The 24,635-nt window shown below is 38.5% G+C and overlaps 1 protein-coding gene across 6 annotated transcripts in view; it reads left to right on the plus strand.

Moving 5' to 3' along the window:
- The window catches only part of GRIA3 (glutamate ionotropic receptor AMPA type subunit 3), a 310,569-nt gene that overhangs the window by 158,576 nt on the left and 127,358 nt on the right, over nt 1-24,635 (plus strand). For all 6 annotated transcript variants that reach the window (XM_030806409.1, XM_030806407.1, XM_030806406.1 and 3 more), the window contains one exon: nt 14,836-14,889. In XM_030806409.1, the coding sequence (XP_030662269.1) occupies nt 14,836-14,889 (54 nt within the window). The remainder of the gene's footprint in view (nt 1-14,835; nt 14,890-24,635) is intronic.

Consider the following 24,635-nt stretch of genomic DNA (forward strand, 5'->3'; position numbering starts at 1 on the left):
TGAAAGAGCAAGAATTTAAACACAGATTTTACTCCAGTGCTCACACTCTTGGTGCCACACCACCCAAGACTATGCCATTACATGGACCAGATAAGCATCTATATATGGGTTCACCTGAATAGGCCACCTGCCTTCTTACCCCCATTTCACATCCCACCCAACTGCCTGTAATTAGCATTTAGATTAAGATAGTCAATGCACATGAAAGCATACTATACCAGAAAGATAAAACTTAAAGTTAATATTACTTCCCATCCTTCTTCCCAGTTTTTGGAGTCCTTTCCTTTCTCATTATCCACAAACATTAATTGTATATCTGCATACAGGCAACTGTACTGGATGATGTGCACTCTAAGAAGTATGAAACTGGAGCCCTGACCTCAAAGACATATTGTTTAATTGGGATGGTAAGACATGTGCTCTAAGTTGGGTAAATAATTAGTAGACTGAGGGAAAGATGAGAAGTAAAGATTATATAGGAATTCACAGGGGGAAGTGCACTAGACAACTGAACCAGAATATAAGGCTTCATGAGGGCAGGGTGTTTTGTGTTCTGTTAACTGTTATATCCCTTGCATCTAAAACAGCTTGGAACTTAGTAAGTACTAAATAAATATTTGTTGAATTAAATAAATATGCTTCTTGACTTGTTTTAGGAAAAAAGTCCTGATGTTTATCATTTGGAGACTAACTCTCAGTCCTATATGCATTCCATTTTGTGGATTTTACTCACGGTACACACACACAGCAGGAGCTCTCTAGGGAGATTTGTAGAAAAGACTATTCACCCTATGATGACTTAAACTTTTGCAAAACCCTAGCAAAGCTGTGTTCTCTGCTGCTCCCTGCCACGGATGGGTGTTTCCCAGCAATGAAAAATAACAGGGAGCCAGAGCTTTTTGTTTGTTTATTTGTTCATTATGACCTCAAGCTCTTTTCAGCAAAGAGCACAGCCCTTAGATAGCAATGCAATTCTGGGAAATACAACTCCATTATTTGCTTGGCTCATCTAACAAGAGAGAATGCAGACTCTGATTTAAAAGCAAGCTCCTTTAATGAGTTTTAGTTAGGGTTGATGGATAAACAGTTGTTATTACTGTCAGTAGGCACAGGTTGTAAATGTCTGTTTTCAATGCTTATATTCCATTACAGGGAACTCAGATGGGCATCAGTATACAATTTCCCTTGAAAGGTGGAATTAAGGGGAAACAAAACAGCAGTTTCAAATGTAGTCATTTTGTGTATCCCCAGATGGTCAAATTCTTGGTCTTCCAAGGCTCCACATTGCGTTATGATTTTTTGTAACTTATTTCATTTTTACCATTGTACAAATTCTTATTACTTTTGGCTTCAGGGCTTGGAAAGATACAGACAATTAGAATGTATCAGAACACTGAAAGGAAACCCAAGTATTCATTAAAAAAATGAGTGAGGCTAAACCCATCCTTCTCTCACCGTGGCTTACACTAACCTCGCAGTACCACAGTGCTGTGCCAGCACGTAATTTCAAGTAAAAGATCTATATTAACACAAATGGAGAAGGATCCGATTTCATAACAAACAATGCTAAATTTGTGTGCTCTCTGATTTCCTCCAAAAGCTTACAAAGCCAAAATCGTGTTCAGTTCTGTGGGTGCATCTAAGAAATTAGAATATCATGTACCACCATACAGGTATTGTGCTAAACATATTGCCCACTATAATCCTTCCACCTTCTGAGAGGTGTAGCTCAAAAGGTACCTGGTTTATCACGGAGGCTAAAAAAAACATAAGAGACCACACCTAAAGCAGGCTTATACTTTAAAAACAAAAATGTTTTATTCGGAAACTTTCCTGAACTAAAGCAAGAGTAAACACTGCCTTGTAGAGCTTTCCATATTTTTCAAAGATTTTTCCTGAAGTAGCTTCTTCATCCTCTGAAGTAGATAGGACTAAGAGTGGGTTTTTTTTTCCATTACATAGATGAGAAACAGACATAAGAAGGTTAAATAACTTGCCTAAGACCACATGGTTAAAAGCACTAAATTTTAATCCTTATTTCCTAAAGACCTAGACCTATTTTACGTACCACATCTAAAGGGATGCATTTGGAAAGACAGCAATGAAACTCTTGTTATACAACATTAACTATGCCTGCCCCAATCAGCGCCCCCTGCTTTTGAAAGGTATAGCTAATAACCTTTACTTTGGGCTTGGGCATTTCTCTTTCCCCCATCCCCACTCTATTTCCTGAAAGAACAATTAAGATCCATCTGGGACTAATTATAGCGATTCTTGAATTTGAACTTGCAGCCATTACCCAATTGAGGTCACTTATTTTAAATTAACTTGCCTGGTCAGAACACAGCTTTGGTTATCTTCAGAGCCCAGTGCAGAGAGGTACCAGCTCACTCAGACTTTTAATTAACTAGCTAAATAACCTGCACTGTGACAAGCTGCCTATGATTTGATGGACTCATTCATTTGCATTCAGACAAGGATCAAAATACATTGTCAGAGCTTCAGGGACTGAGTCCTAGAAACCTTCGCAGTCTCTTGTTAAAGGCTGTGAGCCACTTTCCTTTGGTTCCCTCTAATTATTTTTCCTGTGCTTTTGTTCTGATTATCCAACATTCATCACAAGAGCAACTTGTGATTAAACAATGACAACTCATGTCATATGCTGATAGGGAATCGAAAATTGGAGCCATGATCATATGAACCAAGCACAAAGCTTTGCAAAATAATTAGGGGAAACCAAAGGGAATTCCCTGGATGTCCAGCAACAAAGTAGAATTTCCAAAGTTTCAGGCCACAACTGTTCCCCACTTAGGTAATAATACATAATAATAGCAGGTACTCAGTCTTTTTTTAATTGAATTCATGGTGGGAGCTGACCATCCCACAATAGTAGTGACTGTTGTTATCATCAATAATTATTATTACAGCTTCCAACATTTAGTTCCTGGGTTCTTGAGTCAGATAAATCAGATTTTGACTTCAAGCTCTATCATTTTCAGCCTGTGAGGCATGAGACAAATTATCCAACTTCTCTGTGCCTCAATTTCCTTACCTGGAATATAAAATCAATAACAATGCCTACCTTAAAGGATTGTGGTGAAGCTTCAATGAGATGAAGTGTGTGAAAAAATCGTTTAACACCATGCCTCGTACATAACAAAAGCTCAATACATCTTAGCTAATATTTGTCTTGTTACATCCCACCACCAGGTTTTTATCCAGGGCATCTTTCCACCTGGAATCCTCTCTTCTCCCTGCCAGCAACAGTTCCCCTTGTCATTCAAAACCTAGTATAAAGATCCTTCTTTTCTCTCCAGTGGAAAGCCTTCCCTGGTTCTATCCCCTGCATGTAAACTTGTTCAGTGCCCACCCCTTCAGTACACTTTCTGCAATACACTTTTCAGATTTTCTATTATTTTAAATAGACCATCTTCTACTGTTTCATAGGCAATCTGGACTTTTCTTCAGGATGTACTATTGTTTAAGACTTCCAGAATATTTATATAGATAACATATACAGAGAAAGAGAGAGAAAGCAAGACAGAGAGAGAGACAGAGAGAGAGAGAGATTGAGCATCTCATTCAGAGACAGAGAGAGAGAGAGAGAGATTGAGATTGAACATCTCATTCCATTGTCCAGGCTGGTGCAATCATGGCTCACTGTAGCCTCGACCTCCTAGTCTCAAGCGATCCTCCCTCCTATGCCAGGCAATTTTTTTTTTTTTAGAGATAGGGTCTCGCTATGTTGACCAGGCTGTGAAACATTTACTGAGAACTACTCCAGTGCCACACACTGGGGCTGTATGCTGTGGAGTACAAGAGATGAGTAGAGATAGGGATGGGAGAATGGGAAGCAGCATTGGTTGAATCCCCTTATATTGCAGGTGTTCTGTTAGGAATTTTAAAAGCATTTTCTCATTTAGGTCTCACAATAACCCTAAAAGTAAGTGTCCTAGTTACTCCTAATGTACAGATGTGGAAACTGAGGTTCAGAGAGGTAAAACGACTTGTGAAATGTCACCTCATCTTGGAAGAGGAAGAACTGGTCGATCTGACTCCAGAGTCCACTCTTATCATAACTATGCTTTATTGCCCAACTCACAGTTTTGTTTTGTTTTATCAACTGCAGTGTTGTATGTCAAAGCAATACATAAACTTTAAAGTGTTATATATGTGACATAAGGTGATTGCAGTATAGCAGATGCTGTTGGTGCCCTACCCATATCCCCTCAGCACTAACCTTTCCTATACCTGCCAAAAGCATCCTATTGTAGGCACATGCTGTTCTCCTCTTGAAGACTTTTTCTCAGCCTGGGAGTGAGACAAGTCAGAAGAGTTAGGGAGGAATTAATATTTCCCAAAGCAGTTATAAGCTAATGGTGAATGGTAGTTGAAAGTCAAAGACCCCAACTTCCTGGCCCTTTTGGTGGGTGTATTGTCCATCACCTCCAGAGGTCCCAGAGGTAATTTGCTGATTAATACACTGTTTTGTCATCTTTCTTCTCCCTGTCTCATTTCCTTGCTCCCCTATTAGTTCTTCATAGAATCACTTCCAATTAAACTACTGGCCCTCAAATCTTTGTCTCAGGGTCTGCCTTCAGGAGAGTCCTGTTTAAAACAACAATGTTTCAGAAATTCTTTTTTTGGCTCCTTTCCCAGGAGTCTGGGTGAATGTCCTCATGCTGCTCCCTGCCTACCCAGGACTTACCATGGGTGATCCCTAAGGGACCACCTCATAGTCAGTGTGTCCCTTCCTATCCACTTTGATGAGGATCCCATCATTGAGGTTCCTGCTTTTTGATTTTCAAAGTGCATTTATTATCAGATGGAAAGGTGGTTCTTAAATTTCAGTGTGCATCAGAATCACCAAAGATGAGATGTTAAAATGCAGGCTCCCTGGCCCTAACCCAGACTTGAGAATTAGAGTCTCTGGAGAGGAGCTCAGGTGCTTGCATTTTCTAGATTCCCCAGGTGATCCACATAGTGTACAATTTGAGAAATACTGTCCTAAGACATCCATGTAGACTTGGCCTCAAGGGAATGTAGATTATGTTCCTTAGTGCTATCTCTACCTCCAAGGCCGCTGTGGAGTCAAGTAAGAAAGCCTGGAATAGTTATGCTTCCCTGCTCCTATAATGAAGCACAAATAAGGCCAAGAGCTAGATGCTACTGTCAGAGTAGGGCATCCCGAGACGCCTAGGCAATGTTCTACAATGCGTAGGAGATATGCATCTTACTGACTGCCAAATTATTGCTCTCACCTCTCTCACCGCCCACCCCCAACCCCTATTCTCCCCTGTACTGGAAACACTGTGATGACTGCACATGCCCAGTTAGGTTATGACCTGTGCTCCTTTGTCTATGGGTGGGAGCCTCCCTTTACAATACACACACACACACACACACCACACACACACACACACACACACACACACACACACCTCCTTCCCAAACATGGCTACTGTAGAGTTTGAGTTCATGGTTTTGATCAATGCTAGGAGCGGGAGAGGATGGCCCAGGGGAAGGTGGCAGTGTGGGTTACTTTGTTGTCGGTTTACCCCCAGCTTCTCTTGTCCTTTTTGCACTCTCAACTTAAACGCCCAAACTCCAAGTACAAACCTCAACTCCTTCCCTCCATCCCCAGCCCAGTGCCATCCTAACCAGTGGCCCCAATACTCCTCTGCACCTGAGTAATGATGCCTTTCCACAGCCCCCATCCCACAGCAACAGGAAACCTCTTCTCTACCTTTTGAGCTTGGGGGACAAAAATCAGGGAAGGCTTCTTGGAGGAGGCTGCATATGACCTGGGCCTTGAGGGATTGATATGATTTCTGCAGAGAGGGATGAAGGGAAGAGGCATTGAAATAAGGAGTAAGGAAGAGAGAGCATAACTAATATAGGATAAGCATTGGGCACTCTGTTAAGAACTATAGATACATTATTTTATTTATTCCTCACTGCAATTCTATGAAATAGGTACTAATGGTAGACCCATTTTACAAATAAAGATACTGAAACCCAGAATATTTAAGTTAATTGCCCAAAGTCATACAGCAAAGTAGGAATTCTAAGCCAGGCAGTCTAGCCTGCACTCTTGACTACCCTACTATACTGCCTCTCAACTATTGTAATCCTTATTTTACAGATAGAAAACTGAGGCTGAGAGGTTAGGTAACTTGCCTAAAGTTACACAGCTTATAACTGGCAAAGCTGGGATACATTGTCTTTAGCAGATACCATTCTATTTACTATCTAATCATTCATACCCTCTGTAACTTAGCTTTTTTCACCAATCATTTCAGTCCCCACTCCAATCCTTATGGAGTCAGCCCTGGATACCATCACACCAAATGCTTATAGTTGCTCCCAATAAAAATCTTTCCCCTAGTGTGTAAGCACTGTAAAAGAGCAGGGCTCTTCTGAAATCAAGAGAAATAGCCCTCTAAAACACATCTCTCTTCATTTTCAAAATAGCATTCTATTTAAGTTACCTGTTTGTCAGGTTCCCACTTATAAAAGCTACAGGAAAAATTTCTTCAGATCTTCAGTTGGAGACAAAGTACTTTCTATCTATAGCAAATTATGAGTTAATCATTCTCTCCTCAGTTGTACCTTGTACATATTTCTGTTCTCGCACTTCTCCCACTGGGTTATAATTGTCTGTTAACTTGGCTTTCTTTCCCACTCGAGTGTGAGATCCTCCAGGCTAAGGACCAGGTTACTGTGACCTCTGTATCCCCATGGTCCAGCCCCAGAATTGGCACAGAGCAGGCATTCAAAAATGTTCATCAAAAGAAGAGAATAATGAAACATGGTTAATAAATGCAGCCCTTCCATCCACTTGAGATTTTAATCAATATTCTTTCTGAATCCAGTGGTATGCTGGAAAACTGGCTCCCAGAGAGCAAAATAAAAAGCCCTGATTTGTAGTATTGTTCGATTTTTGTGGTGTTAGTACTCTCATCATGGCTGATTTCAAGCAACCAATGGTTTAATAACTGGCTCACAAAATTTCTGAATATTTAACAATGGGCTTTCAAGAGCCCCCTGTATTTCGCTGAAAGTCTATAATTCTGCCTAGGGTGCTCGAACTGTTAGCATGTCAGTGTGATCAGAAAGGTGGATGAGCTGGCAGAGTGGGGAAAATAATGCCAGATGCAAATAGCAGGAGTGAAAGACCAAACCAAACATTTGTGAATTAAGAGAATTCTGTGTTCGCCTCCCATGAACTAAGCCTCTATCATTTGTCGTCCATTTGCAAACTGAGATCCACTTAGATGACATGGCTCCCAGTAGAGAGAGAAACCTGCCAAGTAAGCAATTATCCTGAAAAATCAAAGGCCTGAAGAACACATTAGGTTTCTCAGAGATATTTACTTTTATTTGAAAATATAAACATGTTCACTCACTTCTTTCAGCAATCAGAAAATCTCCATAGATGAGGATATGAAGTGCTGGAAGCACTGCACAGATGGAAAATGCATAGATGAGGCATAACTAGGAAGTTCAAAAGGAGAACATCCCATCCTCTACATCCCCATATGTTTCTCTTCCCTCCCCACTCAAAGGCTCCATTGTTCTAGGCTGGACTTGGTCTCTAATACACTACTCTACCAGCCATGCTTAAATTTTGCACACAATAATGGAACTAATAAGTAAATGGCAGGATTTAAATCCAGAACCATCCGACTTCAAGGTTTATGGCTCTTTCTAGTACATCACGTTTAATAAATACCAATTTGTTTGCAGCTTTAAGGGCAACTCAGATAACATTTATAAAGAATTTTAGACTCTTACAAGTTTAAACACTGTAAGGTATCATTTTAGGTGTGACGAGTTATTGATCCCAATAAAAACCTAAAGATGGAGAGGTGTGACTCTTGAGCCAACGAAGGAAGTCTTGTTTTATCCCACCCACCCTCAAGTAGCTGTGGCTGGAAATAACACACATTTAAGTAACTACTCAGCCATATACCAGATGGTGCCATTCCTTAAAAAAAAAAAAAAAATCAAAGTAATGAGTCCACTGGCACTCCCAAGCTTGCTACTCAGTACCCATACAGTGCTTCCAGTATATCTGTCAGATTTTCATGATTATATTGTTTTGGGCCCAAACAATTTCGCAAAGTCTATAGAGAACACAAAGATACAATTTGATATTTAGAATAAGTGTGTCAATATTAAAACCAAACATTGTTGTGAATGTGAATATAGAAATATATAAATAGTTCACAGTAAATTTCACAAAAGAAGATATCAGGAATGCTGTAATTTAAAATTTACTGTCTAAAATAAATTTCTTGCTAATTTGGGGAAATAGCCAATATCAGAGAAGCTACAAAAGTCATAAACATGGTCGTGTTAAAGAAAAACTAATTTCCCTTTGCTGTGATATTCTAGATTGAATACCAGTTAAAAATCACTCCAATTCTGCCCTCCAAAAAAATCTAGACTATTTCCAAATATAAACAGGGTGCCATGAAAAGTCCTCTAGATAAGGTACTCCAAGAATAGCATTTGGAAATGCAACGTAGCTTGATAAAGCATCATTTTACAGGACGCTGGCTGGTGGAAAGATCCAGGAGTTTAAAGTATTTATTATTGGACCGATGACCAAGGACTCTAGCTGATCAAAGCTGCAGGTATCCTGTGTGGGGAAATACATGTAAATTGCCTCAGGAAATGGTTTTGTAAGTTTCCAGATTTTTTACACAGTCCCAGGCATCATTTGCTACCTTCCAAACTCTGTCCATCATTTTGCTCCTTTACAATACTCATGAAGATTTGAAAGTAGATGAAGATATTCTTAAAATTTCAACCATAAGTGGGAAACTAACCTTTCATCAGGACAGGGAAACCTGATCTACATTCTCTCCCCTAAAGATATGACTGCTTTAAGGCAATATTTCCCACCATCCCTGGTGGTACACAAGAGGATTTTCAGTGACACCTAGATGAATACATTTTATTTTCATACAGTTGTATTTATTTTCTTGTATTAGTGTCATTGATATTACCCCTCTGGACATGACTAGATTTAAGTAGGGACTAGCTATAAAGGAAAAAATTAAGTAAATAATAGTCATATGATATGCAGATAACACAAAAATCATTAAGGACATTTGTGAAGGAGTGAAATTTGAGAAACACTGTTTTAGGATTAAGACAATGAAGTGTTCCAACAAAGGTCAACATGTATTTAAATGGCCGTTTATCCCCAATAGCAAGAATAATCTGTTGCTCCTTTAATTTATTCATGGCCATTTATTGCCTCTTATTTGTATTGGTTCTTTGCCTCTCCTGCTGTTTAGCATTAAATCTTCCATGTATTCCATTGAGTCACGATGAATGCAATGTTAAAGTCTGGGAAGTGAAACTTCCCAAAGACATGTTCTTTGGTGAAATCCTTGTTCTCTAATCCTCACATCCTAGCATTTTATTTGATGCCTTATTCAATTGCCTTCTCTCTGCATAAGCTTCCCTGTAGACAGCATAAGCATTGATGAGATTCGTCGGTTATACTTCCGTTTTCCTTCTTTACAAAAAGCTTCAGCCTTTCTTTCTCCATCTGTACCACCCCCACCCCCATTGCCATTGGGCTGACTTTGGTATGGGTGATTGGCTCTTCTCTGCCTCACTAATCCAGCACATTTATTCAAGTCAGATGACTGCAATATGAAGCATTGTCATTCGGTGATAGGAGAGCATGTGTGTGCAGATTAAGATTATTAGAAAATAATTCTAACAAAATTGACTTCTGGTATGTATTTACGAAGACTCAGGCAATTTAGTACCTTGGGGGTTTTATTCATGAAAATGAATGCCTTTTATCTTATGGAAGATTTCTTCTGTAAAGTGTGGCATGTTTTAAGGCTGATTTCTGTAGCATACCTCTTATTCAGCTTCCAACATAGCCAAACGTAAATAAGATGCCATAGGACAACAGTATCTTTAAAAAAAAAAAATTAACTAGGAGAGCAGGAAAAAATGAAGGGGGCTGAAAAATGTCTCCTCTTTGAACATAAAGAACGTGGTCTAATAGCTTTTTCTTAAAGAGAAAGTATTCATACAATAAATGAAGAAAACTTGGTGAATTAAACCAGCAATTCCCCACACCCACACTTCTCTCCTAGCCCCTCAGACATTTGCAGGATGCCTAAATCAAAGAGAAACAGAGTAAGGTGAGCATCAAGGCATGTTGTTCTGTACTCAAAGCAAGATCAATCTTTATACATAGATCCTTTTTTGGCGCTGATGTAGAAAATCCAAACAAGGAGATACTTAGGTCTACAAATAACCTAATCTGCATACCAGATGGATCTAAGGGGGAAAAAAACATACACACTTCTCCACACACATATTTTTTTCTAAAATGTGAGCATAGAAAAACAGATGCTTTTGCCTCCCAACGGATCTGTGGGCCTCTCTCAAGTAGTCTTGTGGAGCAATTTCATTTCAAATTTCTAAAATTATGAAAATGTCTAGATTAAACATTAAATTGAAAAGGAAAGGGCCTCTTACATAGAAAACCAAATGAATATTTTATGAATTATTTTTAACTGCTCAGTGATACCCAACCCCCAATTTCACAGATGAGTGGATATGGGGAGGGGGCCAGTAAGAGGAAGTCTCCCCAGAATGGGTTGACTATGATTCACTAACTTCTTTGACAAATAATTTGATGCTATATGCATCACTCTGTGTGTTAGTATGTAAGAGCTCTTTCTTCTGCGAATGAAACTCTGCTGTTAAAGCTTCAGTGAATAAGGATTGTGGCATTTTTTTCTTTCAGATCCTATATGTGAGGATTAAAATAAATTTCCTTAAAACAATAAATTTTATCTATATTTCACACATTTCCCCTTATTACATTTAATATATCTGCTATCATAACAAGCCATCCATCATCTCCAACAAATCTTACAAAAGCAAAGTGAATACAGAACATGGATTTGGAAACTTGCTATTTCTTCCTTAAATTTCATGGTCGACTGTAAAAACAGCTTTTATACTTGAAGTTCTGCAACTAATTCAGAAAGAGCTATTATAATTACTGTAAAAGCAAAGTCGAATATTCTTTTGGTTACCAGAGTCATTAAGTAACTAAGGGTACAATTTATGCCTTGTTCATCTACAACAGACGGAAAGAACAAAGATTTAGGACGAGCTGAACAAGAACCACTCCCATTAACTAGTTCCATTATGCATCGCACTAAGTACAATCCTCCCATCCCACCCTATTCCCACAAGCCCTGTACCAAAAATTCAAAAAAGGGAAAGATCAAGAGCAAAACATGACACTTTTTGTGGTGAGGCCTCCTGTAGCTCACATCAGTAGGATCATAGCTGCTCCACGTAAGTAAGATTTCAAGATAACTGAAATTTACTGTCTTAAGTATTGGGACTTTGAGCATTTCTTCTGGAAACCTTCCCTAAAATATGCATATCCCTGGGTTTTTCAGCAGAGATTACTGACCACAATAAACCATAGCCTGATGACTTAGGGAACATCCATGATTATACTGTGCAGTAGTATGATGTTGTCTCCTTTTTTCATCCCTTCTTTCTCCTTTAAGTCAGTCTGTCGCTTCCACTGCTACTAATGTACCTCTTTCTAATATCAGTCCCTCCCTTCACACACACTCTTTCTAGTTTGCAGCTTTTAATTTACTGTGAACTGGAAAACCAAGATTGGTAAGAACTATACGTTAAGTAAGAGTTAAGGCACTGAAAGCAAGGATGAGGAATTAATTATGGGCTTCAATACATCAGCTTTGTGACACTTTAATGTTCCTATCTTTAGATAAGCTTCCTATCCCAGTTTAAAGCTAAATTTTCAAAGGGTGATGTTATAAGAGAGCTACCTTCAAATAAGTAAATTTGTTCTGAGCAGACCAAAGTGGGCCTGAATTAAAGCGGGTATCTTGATAGCTCCAAGTTTTTCTGAACCTGAAAAACAATGTCTCAATGAATGACCCCTTCCCACATTTATATAGCATCACACACTTAAATAATGCACATTTCAAACATTTTTTTTTTGAGATGGAGTTTCGCTCTTGTTGCCCAGGCTGGAGTGCAATGGCACGATCTCAGCTCACCGCAACCTCCGCCTCCCGGATTCAAGTGATTCTCCTGCCTCAGCCTCCCTAGTAGCTGGGATTACAGGCATCTGCCACCACGTCTGGCTAATTTTGTGTTTTTAGTAGAGACGGGGTTTCTCCATGTTGTTCAGGCTGGTCTCAAACTCCCAACCTCAGGTGATCCGCCCACGTCGGCCTCCCAAAGTGCTGGGATTACATGCATAAGCCACCGCGCCCAGCCTCAAACACTTTTGGAGACATTATCCAGTTTGATCCCAGCAACACTTCTGATATAGGCAAGGCCAGATTACAGATAAGGAAATGAAGGCTCAGTAATTTGCCCACAAACAAACAATTAGCAAATGACAAGATTGGGGTCCTGGGTTCTCACTCGCTGTTCTTTTCACAACACTGATGTCTTCTATTGCTCCCTCTCACCTTCTCTACACACAAAAAAACACAGCTCTGCCTCTGATGAGAAAGATGTATTCCTTTTCCTTGGGATTCCTTTCTTATTCCTCTCTAAGCTCTGCCAGATGTCTTTAAGAATATTGCTCATTTTTCTAGCAGAACTCAAAACCCTCTGGTTTTATTATGTTGAGAGTTGTCAGTTAATTAAAAATTCAACAAATGTATGGTCCCAACTTGCCACCAAAAGTTAACAAATGTCACCGGCAAGGATGTTTCTCGCAAGCGGACACTGAAGAATACATCCCAGAAGATACCTAACAGCTCATTTTGTGTCATGGAAGCATGAGAAATCACATCCTCAAGACATTCATTAACCTTTCATTTCCTCTATAAATAATCAGTCAGAAATGTGGCTCATAATTTAAATTAATCAAAAACTATGCTCTCTTGTCCTCTCTCTCTCTCTCTCTCTCACACACACACACACACACACACAAACACACACACACACATACTTAAAATGACTTGTTGAAATGACTTGAGGGCTTGTAATGCCAGCATCATAGTCAAATGTATGGTTCCACTTCGCTGGGTCAACTTAAACATTGCCTCGTCCATGAAGCCTTCCCTGTTCATCTCAGGCCTTAAATATCTCTTCTTCCTCTTGTCCAAGAATTTATAGCAATTACTAGCATTTGCTACTTAGCATATATTTAGAAACCATGTGAAGTACTGCCAAGAGTATGGGTTCTAGAGGCAAATGGACCCAGATTCCAATTCCAGCTTTACCGCTTCCTAGCTGTGTGGCCTTGGAAAATTTTACATAAACTCTCTCTGATTGAAATTCCTCATCTGTAAAATGAGACTAATGATACTTAATCTGTTAAACTGTTCTGGGGATTAAATACATATAAAGCACTTAGCACCATGCCTGCATACACTAGGCACTCAAATAAGGACAGGTAGACTTATTATTATTACAATCTTTCATGGATAGTTCTGGTTTGATATGTGTGCAATTTTGAGGCCTTCTCACTTTGTTCTAAACCCTTTAATAGCTGCATCCAGAGAGAAATTTATCATAAAGCTTAAGCTTAATGGCCCCTCATTTGCACAGCTTCTTTCCAAGGCCTTGTTCCAAATTATGACGTTCATAATTGTATATTTTTTTAAAGAAAGATCCTAAAATTGCATTAGCTTCAGGCTAGTACAAAACCTGGTTCCACCTCTGGTTGTGTCTTTAACCTCTATGTTATCCTGTTCCCTCCATGGGTACTCATTGTAGTACTTTGTACACAGTCAGTACTCAATAAAAATCCTCAATTAACCAGTTTTTGCTGAATTTGGCTTCAAGGAAATAAACATCAATTATTTAGTCAAAAACTTCTAACTTCTAACCAATACATTTGGTTGGAAAATATTCAGCCCACTCACATATTTTGAGATAATAAAAATGTACTTTGTGAACTGTACAAAGTACATTTTTATTAATACAAAGCCTATTATTAGACTTTGTACTAATATAGCATTATTCATAAAAATTATGGTAAGAATGATGATACTGAGGAAGAGTTTCTCAACCTTAGCACTACTGACATTTTGGGCCTGAGAATTCTTTATCGTGTGGGCTATTCCAAGCACTGTAGGATGTCTAGCAACATCCCTGGCCATTACTCACTAAATGCTAGTAGCACCCTTCCCAGTTGTGACAATCAAAAATGTCACCAGGCATTGCCAAGTGTCCTCGAGAGGAATCCCTCCTCAGTGCCCTAAGGCATCACGATCAACACCAAAAGATGTACAAACGATTACAAGTCTTTCATACTAAAGCAGGAAAAGGAAGATAATTATTTTAGAAAAGTTTTCAATAAGCAAAAGCAACCTCGGTTAACCTGAAAATCCCATTAACCCCATTCCTTGAGTGTTCTATTCCCTTAGCATTCCAGATAACAAAAAAAAAAAAAAATACTGTACATTCTATTTTCTACTTTGTATGCAAAGTTCAGCTGATTTTCTATCTCAAAAGCTAAGTACAGAAATCGAGTTCATGAGTGGGGGATCTTCAGCTTCATCACTTTTGCCATCTATTTTAAGTGACAGTGATGCTATTGACCTGGAAGTTTAGGGAGTTTTTTTCCCCTTGTTTTGACATTTTAAGTTTGATATTAGTAAGTCTTCCTGTTTTATCTAGTCGAAAGCAAAATACAACAACAAGAAATCTGATCCAATTAACTGTGATTTTCCTGTATATAAAAGCTCTAACATTTTGTTCCAGCCACCCCACTGATTCTGCAATTGAAAATGCCCTTCTTGAATAAGCAATATGTCTTACTTCTTTCTGCAGGTTGTGATCCTGGGGAAACACTCAAGAGGTTATCACTACATGCTCGCTAACCTGGTAAGAACAAGCAAGTGTCCCTGGGCAATATATCCTATTTAGTTTGCATTTTCCTGTAATCATCCAAAAAGGAAATACATGAAGTACCTAATACTTTCTCCAGAAACTTGGAGAAATGACTTCGGTAAATACCAAACCTGAATGCAATAGCCTTGCTTTCAATTATGCTGTCGTTGTTTTAGCTGTGAAGCAGCTATATTCTTTCCTAATTTAAAAAATAATTTGATATGATTCTTTACTTATTTTTAGATTCATTTTCGGTTTGAAATGTAAACTATTTTAATTGGGTTTGAAATATAAACCATGGAATTGGGGACACAGGAAACTGACTCTTTCCCAATTGATTCAAGTATACGTGCAGATCAGTACTGCATTTGTCCTTTCAGAAGCAGACCACTACCAAATCTTTTTGAGCCAGATGTCAGAGTAGGTTTCAACACAGTACATTATATGACCCTGCCAAGGTGTATAGCCACCTTTCTACTTACATAAAACACAACTTGCATCTTTACTTTCAAACTTCCCATGCCTTTAAAATTTGTGACACTGTAGAAGTTAGTATTTCATTAAGGTTATTTTATACATTTTCTTTCTCTGGGAGGACAATTTGTTTAGGAATTAACAAAATTGCTTCTAAATTAGTAATATCTGTTTGGCAGAGGTTCTGAATAATACCATCTCCATGAAATGAAAGAGAAATGTTAAATTATCACTATAATACTAAAAATCTATTAAGTTATTACATGAGTTCTAACCCTAATTTTGTTTCATTAGCACAACAGAATCATGATCATTATAAAGCTCTTAAGCCAAAAGAATAGAAACAAAGGTGAAAGATTATTGTAATTATATTCTTATTTTTAATCAAAGAAATATCTAATATCTTATTTTGTTTTAATAATGAATATTTTTAAATGAAAAAGGAAATGTTACTTAAACCTCTTTCTTGGGAGTATGTGCATTCAAACACTTTATAAGATGCAGATTAGAGCTACTGCTTTCAAATGTAGTGTGCATTTTCCTCCAATAATTTGCTCTAAGTGGAGCACTTAGTCCATTTTGGGAATAAGTGAATCTAGTCTTTTAGAAGAAGAAATCTTGATTCTTAAATTACATCCATATATTTTCAATATGGTTTTTAGGCAACTAATAAATAAAGGATTTTTTTAACACAATGGAGGTTAAACTGTGGCTTGTCAGGATATATGGATGTCACAACAAGGCACGTGATACAGTTATTGATGACTTCTTATCATTACTTTCTCACCAGAAAATATTTTGCTCTCCTTCTTTCCTTCCTTTCTGTTTGCCTTCCTTCCTTTCTTCTTTCCTTCTTTTCTTCCTTCATCTCTTTCCCCTTTCCTTCTCTGATTTGTATGTCCTAGAAAGCAGCAAGGTTTATAGCACAGTGTTTAAAAACGCAGGGTTCACCAATCACTGACCATACATGAGGTGGCTTTAGGTAGTATACACATGCAAACTTTTTTATTTTAATGAAAATATATTTCCTTACTATGTATTAGAAAAATATAAAACTAGCACATCAAAATTGAAATTGTATAGATACTATTACTTCAAACAGGGCTAAAATAGAGATACAACAAAAGTAAAATATGTTTTTTAATGTTCAAGTAAACAACAGCAAGGGGGATAAAGAGATATAGCAAAATCTGGGTTTTGCATACCTGGTTGTTTTATACATGAATGACTAAGTTTGAGATATAACATTGAACTGGGGGTCAGAAAGTTTGGGTTGTCAAACTGACTTTGCTACTACCAAGGTAAGAGATCTTGGGCAAGTCACTTCACCTCTACAGACAGTGTTACAATTCCATTACTTTAACACTCAGGTGGGAGTGGTGGGGGCAGTCATTGATGTGTTGGGTGGGTCATTTGAAAGCAGATAATAATTAGAAGTGCAAGATATTTATTGGGAGTAATACCTGTGAAAGATAAAAGGGAAAGGGACATAAGTAGGCAGGGAGAGCTTCAGACCACAATACAGGTCTATACCAGTAACAGAAGGGAAAAGGAAGCAAGTTTAATAGGAAAAGCTTCAGACTGTGCTGTAGCACTGATAAAATCTTGGCCAACACAACTAGGAGATCAGTGCAAAAGATAGCTCATAGAGGAGTCCTATGCTTCTTCCAAATGGCAAGTCATTGCATCCCGACTTTGCTCAGTCATTAGCTGGCAGCAGCCCAGAAAGCACACACCTTCTACTTGAAAACTGAGGCAGATCTGAAGGTACCTGAAGCTGGAGGTTGTCAGCTAACTTAATTCTTTGAGACAGATTTTTGTCTTAAAGAGCGATCTGAGCCATGCATAAGAATGGCTATCTCAGTTGGCCTACCATGACGATGATCTGTAAAGGCCTTTCCCATTCTATAATTCCAACTGGGTCTCCTTGTTTCTACTGACAAACTTTTTTTTTATTTTTTTTATTTTTGTAGGTACATACTAGATGTATACATCTGTGGGTTACATGAGATATTTTCATACAGGCATGCAATGCACAATAACCACACCAGGATAAATAGAGTACCCATCATCTCAAGAATTTATCCTTTGCCTACTGACAATCTTTTAAATCAGCTTTTATTGCAATTTTGAGATCCAGACCTGACAAAAATTAAAGTCTATGGAGTGATAGAACTGAAAGAGAAAATCACTAGGACAAGGTTGGGGAAAAGAATGGTAAACTGAATCCTATACACACAACTCAGAATTATGAGACTTTGGGGGAATGTCTACTACAAGAACAAGCAAAGTCTGTTCCTTCAAAAAGAAAGTAATGTATAGTATGATGTCAGTCTGAGTAATGAAAATGTGGTTTTCCTTTACCATGCTTTGAGCTGCCACCCTTTCTCTTCCTTTAGTGACCCTCTTTTCATTTGAATTCAGCTATGTAAGTCCCTGTACTCTATATCAAATTGCATTTGGGCAATAGAGATAGGAGCTGCTGTTCATCTCTGATGATAATAATAACGAGACAAATTATCCCTACTATGGTCTACGGTTCCCAGTTTTTTCAAAGCAGATAAAAATTACCTCAAATGCCTCCATCAAAGACAGACAGAGAGAGAGAAAGAGAGAGAGAGACAGAGAATCAAAACTATTTAGAAGTAAGTTGGATGGTCAAGAAAAGGGGAAGTGGAGATAAGAAGATGTTTCCTTTCAAGATGAGCCAGCTGGATGAAAGCTGAGGGTGGATATCTATATACAGAAGAGCAAGGTCCAGTGTGAGTCTTGGTGTTACAAACAGCACAAAACCACTGCTTTCTTCTACAAATGTAGAGTCAAGAGTATTTAAGCTACTTAACTAAGCTTCCCGGAATCAATTCCTGCAGTTCCCTTTGATACTGAGCTCTATCTGGCAAAGACTTCTTTGTACATTTACATGGAACTTCCCCTGGTAGCAATCCTAAAGTGAGAAGACTTGGATATTCCATGAATGCTTTAACGAAGACCTCTCAGAGGTCAAGATGTACATTTCAGAGTAGACAATGAGCTGCAGAAAATTCTAGCTTGTTGAAATCCTGGAAAGAAACAGAAGATTTCACCAGTACAACCCAGAGATGTGATCTACTCAGGCCAGAAGTGGACATCCCAATAGAGCAAGTAAGTCTCTTAGAAATTCTTGTATCAGTTGATGATGTCATTTTTTAGGAGTTGTTCTGTAATTAATTGTTGTTTTATCTTCCAGGACTGTCTCTAACATGGCGCTGTTTGTCAACGTTAGTCCCAGAGTTAGCCATCATGTGTACAATCTGTCAGTCAAGCAGCCTCTCAATCTCTCATGGTAAAGTCCTGGATCTGGATGCTTTACACTGCGTTGTCAGGCATGTTATGTAAAGTGATTTAGTTTTTTTCACCTATGTCAGTGATGATAGCTCAGTTACTGTGTGTAGAGCCCTACAGTAATATTAGGAATAGATGCAAAGGCAGGAGGCAGTGTGGTATAATAATAATAAGAAGAAAAAAAAGCACGAGGCTAGGAGGTAGGAGTCAGGTTTGAATCCCAAGAATTCATCTAACTAGCTTTATAGCAAACCAAACCTCTCTGAACCTGATTATTAATCTGTAAAATGCAGAGGTAGACAAGATCAGTATTTCCCAAAATGTACATGAGATGATTTTAGATACTACATAGCAAAACTTCTCTTTTAACTTATTAGTTTTGAATGTATATTAAATACATATTGGAAAAACAACTATCCCAGCAATTCTGTGATTTTATAGATACCATTCCTTAGAATGAGGCTAAAGTAGATATGTAGATAAAAGAAACTCAGTCAATGTAAATAAAAATATTAAGTAAATTATAGTTCATATGGTCCACCTATATGGCAAAAAATTGAAAAGGTGGTATATTAATGACTAGAATTTGGAAAATACACCACTGTCACTTCTAGATCTACATTTCTTCCCTCTTGGAGTTCAGTTTGGGCCAGGGTAGGCCAGGTGAATGCTGAGGACACAAACAGGGAAGCAAAACCAGAGCCCCGTTATCCTTGGGGATATAAAGTTATAAGGCAGACTAAAGCTTTAAAATCAGTCCAAGTGGGCAAAAACCAAGATAGATATGAGTATTCTTCGCCAAGTTCTAAGCAGAGCTGACGATCTGAAGGATCAATCAAAAACAGTCTAGCAGATTACACAGGGCAAATTGGATCTGGATTGAATGATCTAACAACAGATGTTCATCACTCCCCAAATAAGACCAAAAACAAAAACAAAAACAAAACAAAACAAAAACCCACAAACAATTGAAGTGCCCAGGGGAGAACATGAGCCATAGCAGGGCTCATTCAGTGTTGCGCCAGTTAACCACTGCCTTAGAAGACCTGACAGTTTCCCTGCCTAGGTTGAGACTGGCACCAGAGTTGGAGATAATTGCTGACCCTGTTAGTGGAGGAATTTAGGTAATGTCTACTGTTAGCAGTAGAGAGCTACAGGCAATCAAAAAGGTCATTGTGCAAGGAGAGAAAATAGAAGAAAGTTCATCTATCTTATACTCCTCTCTGATGTGTTAGCTGTTTTCTTCAGACTTTCATTTAATTTTCTCAGAACTTCTATGAGGAGAGACTTCTTGACCACCCACCTTCCTAAGCCTTTTACAGATCAGAAAATGGACTCAGAAAATATATATAACTTGCCCAAAGTCTCATAGCTAATCCATTGCCAAACTAAGTTTTCTATCTAGATTGGTAACACTGTTAGTAGAGCACCTTGCTCTTCCCACTTTACCCACCCAAGCTTCTCAGTGAGATAGAAAGCCAGCACCACAAAGGTCACATAAAAGCATTTGCAAAGACACAAATGTAAATAAATGAAGCACAAGCTCTAAATTTATGAGGATGAAGTGATCAGAGATAAAAAGGGCTTTTAAAAACAAGAACATGTTGGGCCAGGAGCGATGGCTCATGCATGTAATCCTAGCACTTTGGGAGGCCGAGGCGGGTGGATCACGAGGTCAGGAGTTCAAGACCAGCCTGGCCAATATGATGAAACCCTGTCTCTACTAAAAAAAAAAAAAAACTTAGCCAGGCATGGTGGCACACGCCTGTAGTCCCAGCTACTTGAGAGGCTGAGGCAGAAGAATCTCTTGAACTCAGGAGGTGGAGGTTGCAGTGAGCTGAGATCGTGCCACTGTACTCCAGCCTGGGCGACAGAGCAAGACTCTGTCTCAAAAAAAAAAAAAGGACACATTTGTGAATCTGGGTTTGAAAAAAACCATCCAAAAGCCCAACATGAACCGTATCTTAACAGGCATCAATTACATCCCCATCACTCCCTGCTGTCCAACTGTTTTCCTTCCCTCCTCTCTCTCTCTCTCTCTCTCTCTCTCTCTCTCTCTCTCTCACACACACACACACACACACACACAGACACACACATTTTCATTCCCCTTTTTTCTTATGCTTTGTCTTCTCTCTCCCTCCTCATCCAACCTCACTTATGCCAGAAAATAATGATGGAAGGGGGGTACTAGATGACATCTAATTTTTCCAAAATTTTACTAAAACAAGAGAATTACTCATAAAATTGAACCCAAACAGGCAGCCAGGAGCTTCAACAAGCTTGAGGAAGTGAACTCTGCAGCTTACCAGATCTCAGAATGTACTTGAAAAACAGAAGGGCCTATTTTGCTTAGAGAGAAAACAAGTTTAAATAAGATTTAGTTATGCTGTTTTGCTTGCCAATAACAACTATTCCCTTCTCTCTTCCCCTTCCAGGTCTTCTTGTTCTGTTCTCTACTTTCCCTTTCTTTGTTCTGACATTTTTTATGTTCTAAATAAAAAATTCAAATGCTCAAAGCCACGTGTTGTGATCACTGACACCTCAGCAGATGGCATGTAAACACAGAGCTCACTGGGCTGGAGCCTGGCTTTGCAGGCAAGGGAGGTGGGCTTGCAGGTAAAAATTCCCCCTGGTCCCAAATGCCAGGGAGACCAGTCACCTCTCCTGGTGCACAACTTCTCTGGTAGCTCAGGATTCACTTTCTTCTCCAAATGGAAATGGTACATAGAACACCAAGGGAATGAGGAGTGGGGACTGGGCTGGGTTCCAACTTCCTGCCATCCATTTCCAAAGCCACAGGCATTTGTCAGCTTAAAGTTGTGAACTCTGAGACTCCTATTCTCTCTCTCCCAAAATGCCTTTATTATAGTCAACTGTGTCTCTCTTCTCTCTCTCCCCTGCCTGAAATTAACAAGGAAAGATCATTTCCTACCCAATGTTATAGCAAGATGAATTAAAAGCATTTTATCTTCTCCCCAAACTCTCAGATTATGTCCTCTAAAACAGTGCTTCCTAAACTATCTGTGAAGAAGAACCAGTTTTTCCCCCCAAGATCTTCATGGACCAGTAAACATGCAACAAAAATAAATTACTTAAAAAATGAAATAAGCAAAATAAGATATTTAAAATATAAGTTCAGTATTTTTTAGTATTACATTCAATAGCCATTATATTACCCTGTCACGTTCCTATGAAGGTTGATAAAGACTTACCCTCCATTTCTTTCCTTATATCATCTCAGACTGGTAACGAACAATGAACCAGCACCAGTCTGCACACATTTTGAGTAGCACTGCTCTAAAGGTCTTTACAGTAAGTGTTTTTTTCTATATATACCATTGTATGTCCAACAACTTGTTCACTTCACAGCAAGGAAAACAGAGTGTAGTGTCCTTAAGAACCTTGTAATTGTATTGTACAGACCAGACTTGCATAGCTTATGATAATTGCCATGGAGATAGAACAGGTGCTGGGACAATGAATAAAGAGAAGGCAGATTGTGGAAGTCAATACCGTGGAAGTCTGCATAGTGTAGCCAGAGAAGGCCTTTCAGAAAAGGTGACTTTGAAACAATAATCTGAAAGGGGAGAAAGATTCAGCTACATGACGAATCAGGGAGAGTTCATGCATAGGAAACAGTACATGCCAAAGTCCTGAGGCAGAAAACAGCTTGATGTCTTCCCTGAACAGTGAGAAGGCAATTTTGGGCACAGCAGAATGAGTGACAGGACAGATTAGATGCCAGGTGGAAGAGTTTTACCTTTTTTCAACAGCAACAGAAGGCCCATTGAAGAATTTCAAGCACGGAAGGGGTATGATCTGATTTATGCTTTTTTAAAAATCCGTGTCAAATGGATGAGTTTTATGTGATATAAATTATACCTCAATGAAGCTGTTAGTAAAAAAAAAAGAGAGAGAGAGAGAGATCAGTGGCTATTTCCCCATTAATAGAACTTATGCCACGTTGTAATTATTTATTTATTCATACAAATAACCCCCACTGAACTGAAGTGTCATGAGGGCAAGGACCAAGTTTGAGATGGCTCGCCATTGTAACAGCTAGCACTTAATAGGTTTCTAAGTATGTTTGTTGGTCAGACTAGAGAATAAAATCATGAGTGAACAATATAAGCAACTTGTAATCAAGTACTAATTTGTATGGTGTAATCATCAACTCTACACATTGTACCCTCCCAGGAGGATGGATCTGCTTTCTAGAAAAAGACTTGCGTCTCTCATTAGCAACCTGACAACTTGAATCACCACAATTACTATGCATTTCTTTATTGAAGCATCACCCAGATGAACAGTTCAAATGGCACCAAAGGCAGAGCCAGTCTTCATCCAAAATGTGAGATAGATAGTTGTCTTTGGCAGCCTTCCAACCCTCATTCTACTGCTTTTATCTTTCCTATAGGCAAGCCACCTTTTCTCACCCATAATCTATCATCAACTCCTAAAAGTCACCCAACTTGTCTCTGTTTTCCCCCCTGTACAAAATGTGCCCTAATAATAGTACTGTATGAAGGAAAACACCACATCAAACCTTGAAAATAAATGCACTTAATGTAAGCCTTGGATATATTTATTTCCAACTCTCAAATACCCACACTTCCAAAAGTAAAGTGAATTTCAGTATGTGAAAATCAACAAAGATGGGATAATACCAAAGTCATTTGGATCTTTGGAAGACTGAATTGTCTGGCTATTCTCAAATCATGGATGGTCTGTGTTTGGAAGACAGTTGTGTGACCAGTGTCTATGTGAAAGATGGCTTTGGAGAGTTAATCAACGGAAGCTTACAAGACCCTGCATGAACTGCTTAGGCATAAAGGTCACGTTGGTTTTATATAGCTGCATTCAGATGTGAGCAAACGTACACTGATCAAACAGACATGATATGATTGAGAAGTGGTGCAATTTATGAAATATAGCAGAACCTACAAATCAAAATGGGTAGTTTCCATTTCAGAAGAATCACTTCTGGATATTATACCCATATTTCTAACAAATATCACCATTGTTGCACAGAAGCAGTCAAGTGTACGGAAACTTAGAAGGCAGAAAGTGAGAAAGCAGAATTTCAATTCACCCTATCTATGAGCAGTAGGATTGCCTCCAATCTGTCCCTGCCTTCTCTCATAGCTTTTAATCTCTTCCCACTGCACACAAAGATTACTGTTCAAACCAAAGGAAAGGATACTAACATGGCTAGCCAACAAAACCATCAATTGCAACCAAATAGAATTGGTGAAATGCAAACAGCACTAGAATTCAATAAGTTTAGTCCAAGCACACAAAAATCATTGAATATGTAATCATCCCTTAATTATTAAAATACTTATGAAATAATAAGATAGGCTTAACAGAAATTCCATAGCACAACAGGAAATTTGGGACCTTAAAGTCACTTAGCACCTATGTTGTAGAGTATACACATATACTTATTGCACAGAAGGCATGGGAAGTCATGCAATAATAAGACAAAGATCCATAAACAGTCATCCATATGTACAATAGCCTATGTAATCATTGGGAAGGGGGAAGATAAAGGAGCACAATTAGCCCCCTTACTACCTAGTAGAAGATACAGGGACAAATTTGATATAGATGTTCTTAACCATTATTTCACTAATTGAAAATGTTAGCAAGGATGCAGAAAAAAGGGAATGCTTGCACACTGTTAGTGGGAATGTAAATTAGTGCAGCCATTATGGAAAACAATATGGAGGTTCCTCAAAAAACTGAAAATAGAACTACCATATGATCCAGTAATCCCATTGCTGGGCATATATCCAAAAGAAACAAATCAGTATACTGAAGAGTTATCTGCACTTTATGTTTATTGCAGCATTATTCACAATAACCAAGAAGTGGAATCAATCTAAGTGTCCATGAACAAATGGATAAAGAAAATGTGGTATACATACACAACGGAATAC

The sequence above is a fragment of the Nomascus leucogenys genome, chromosome X (assembly GCF_006542625.1).
Source record: "Nomascus leucogenys isolate Asia chromosome X, Asia_NLE_v1, whole genome shotgun sequence".
Classification (NCBI taxonomy): Eukaryota; Metazoa; Chordata; class Mammalia; order Primates; family Hylobatidae; genus Nomascus; species Nomascus leucogenys.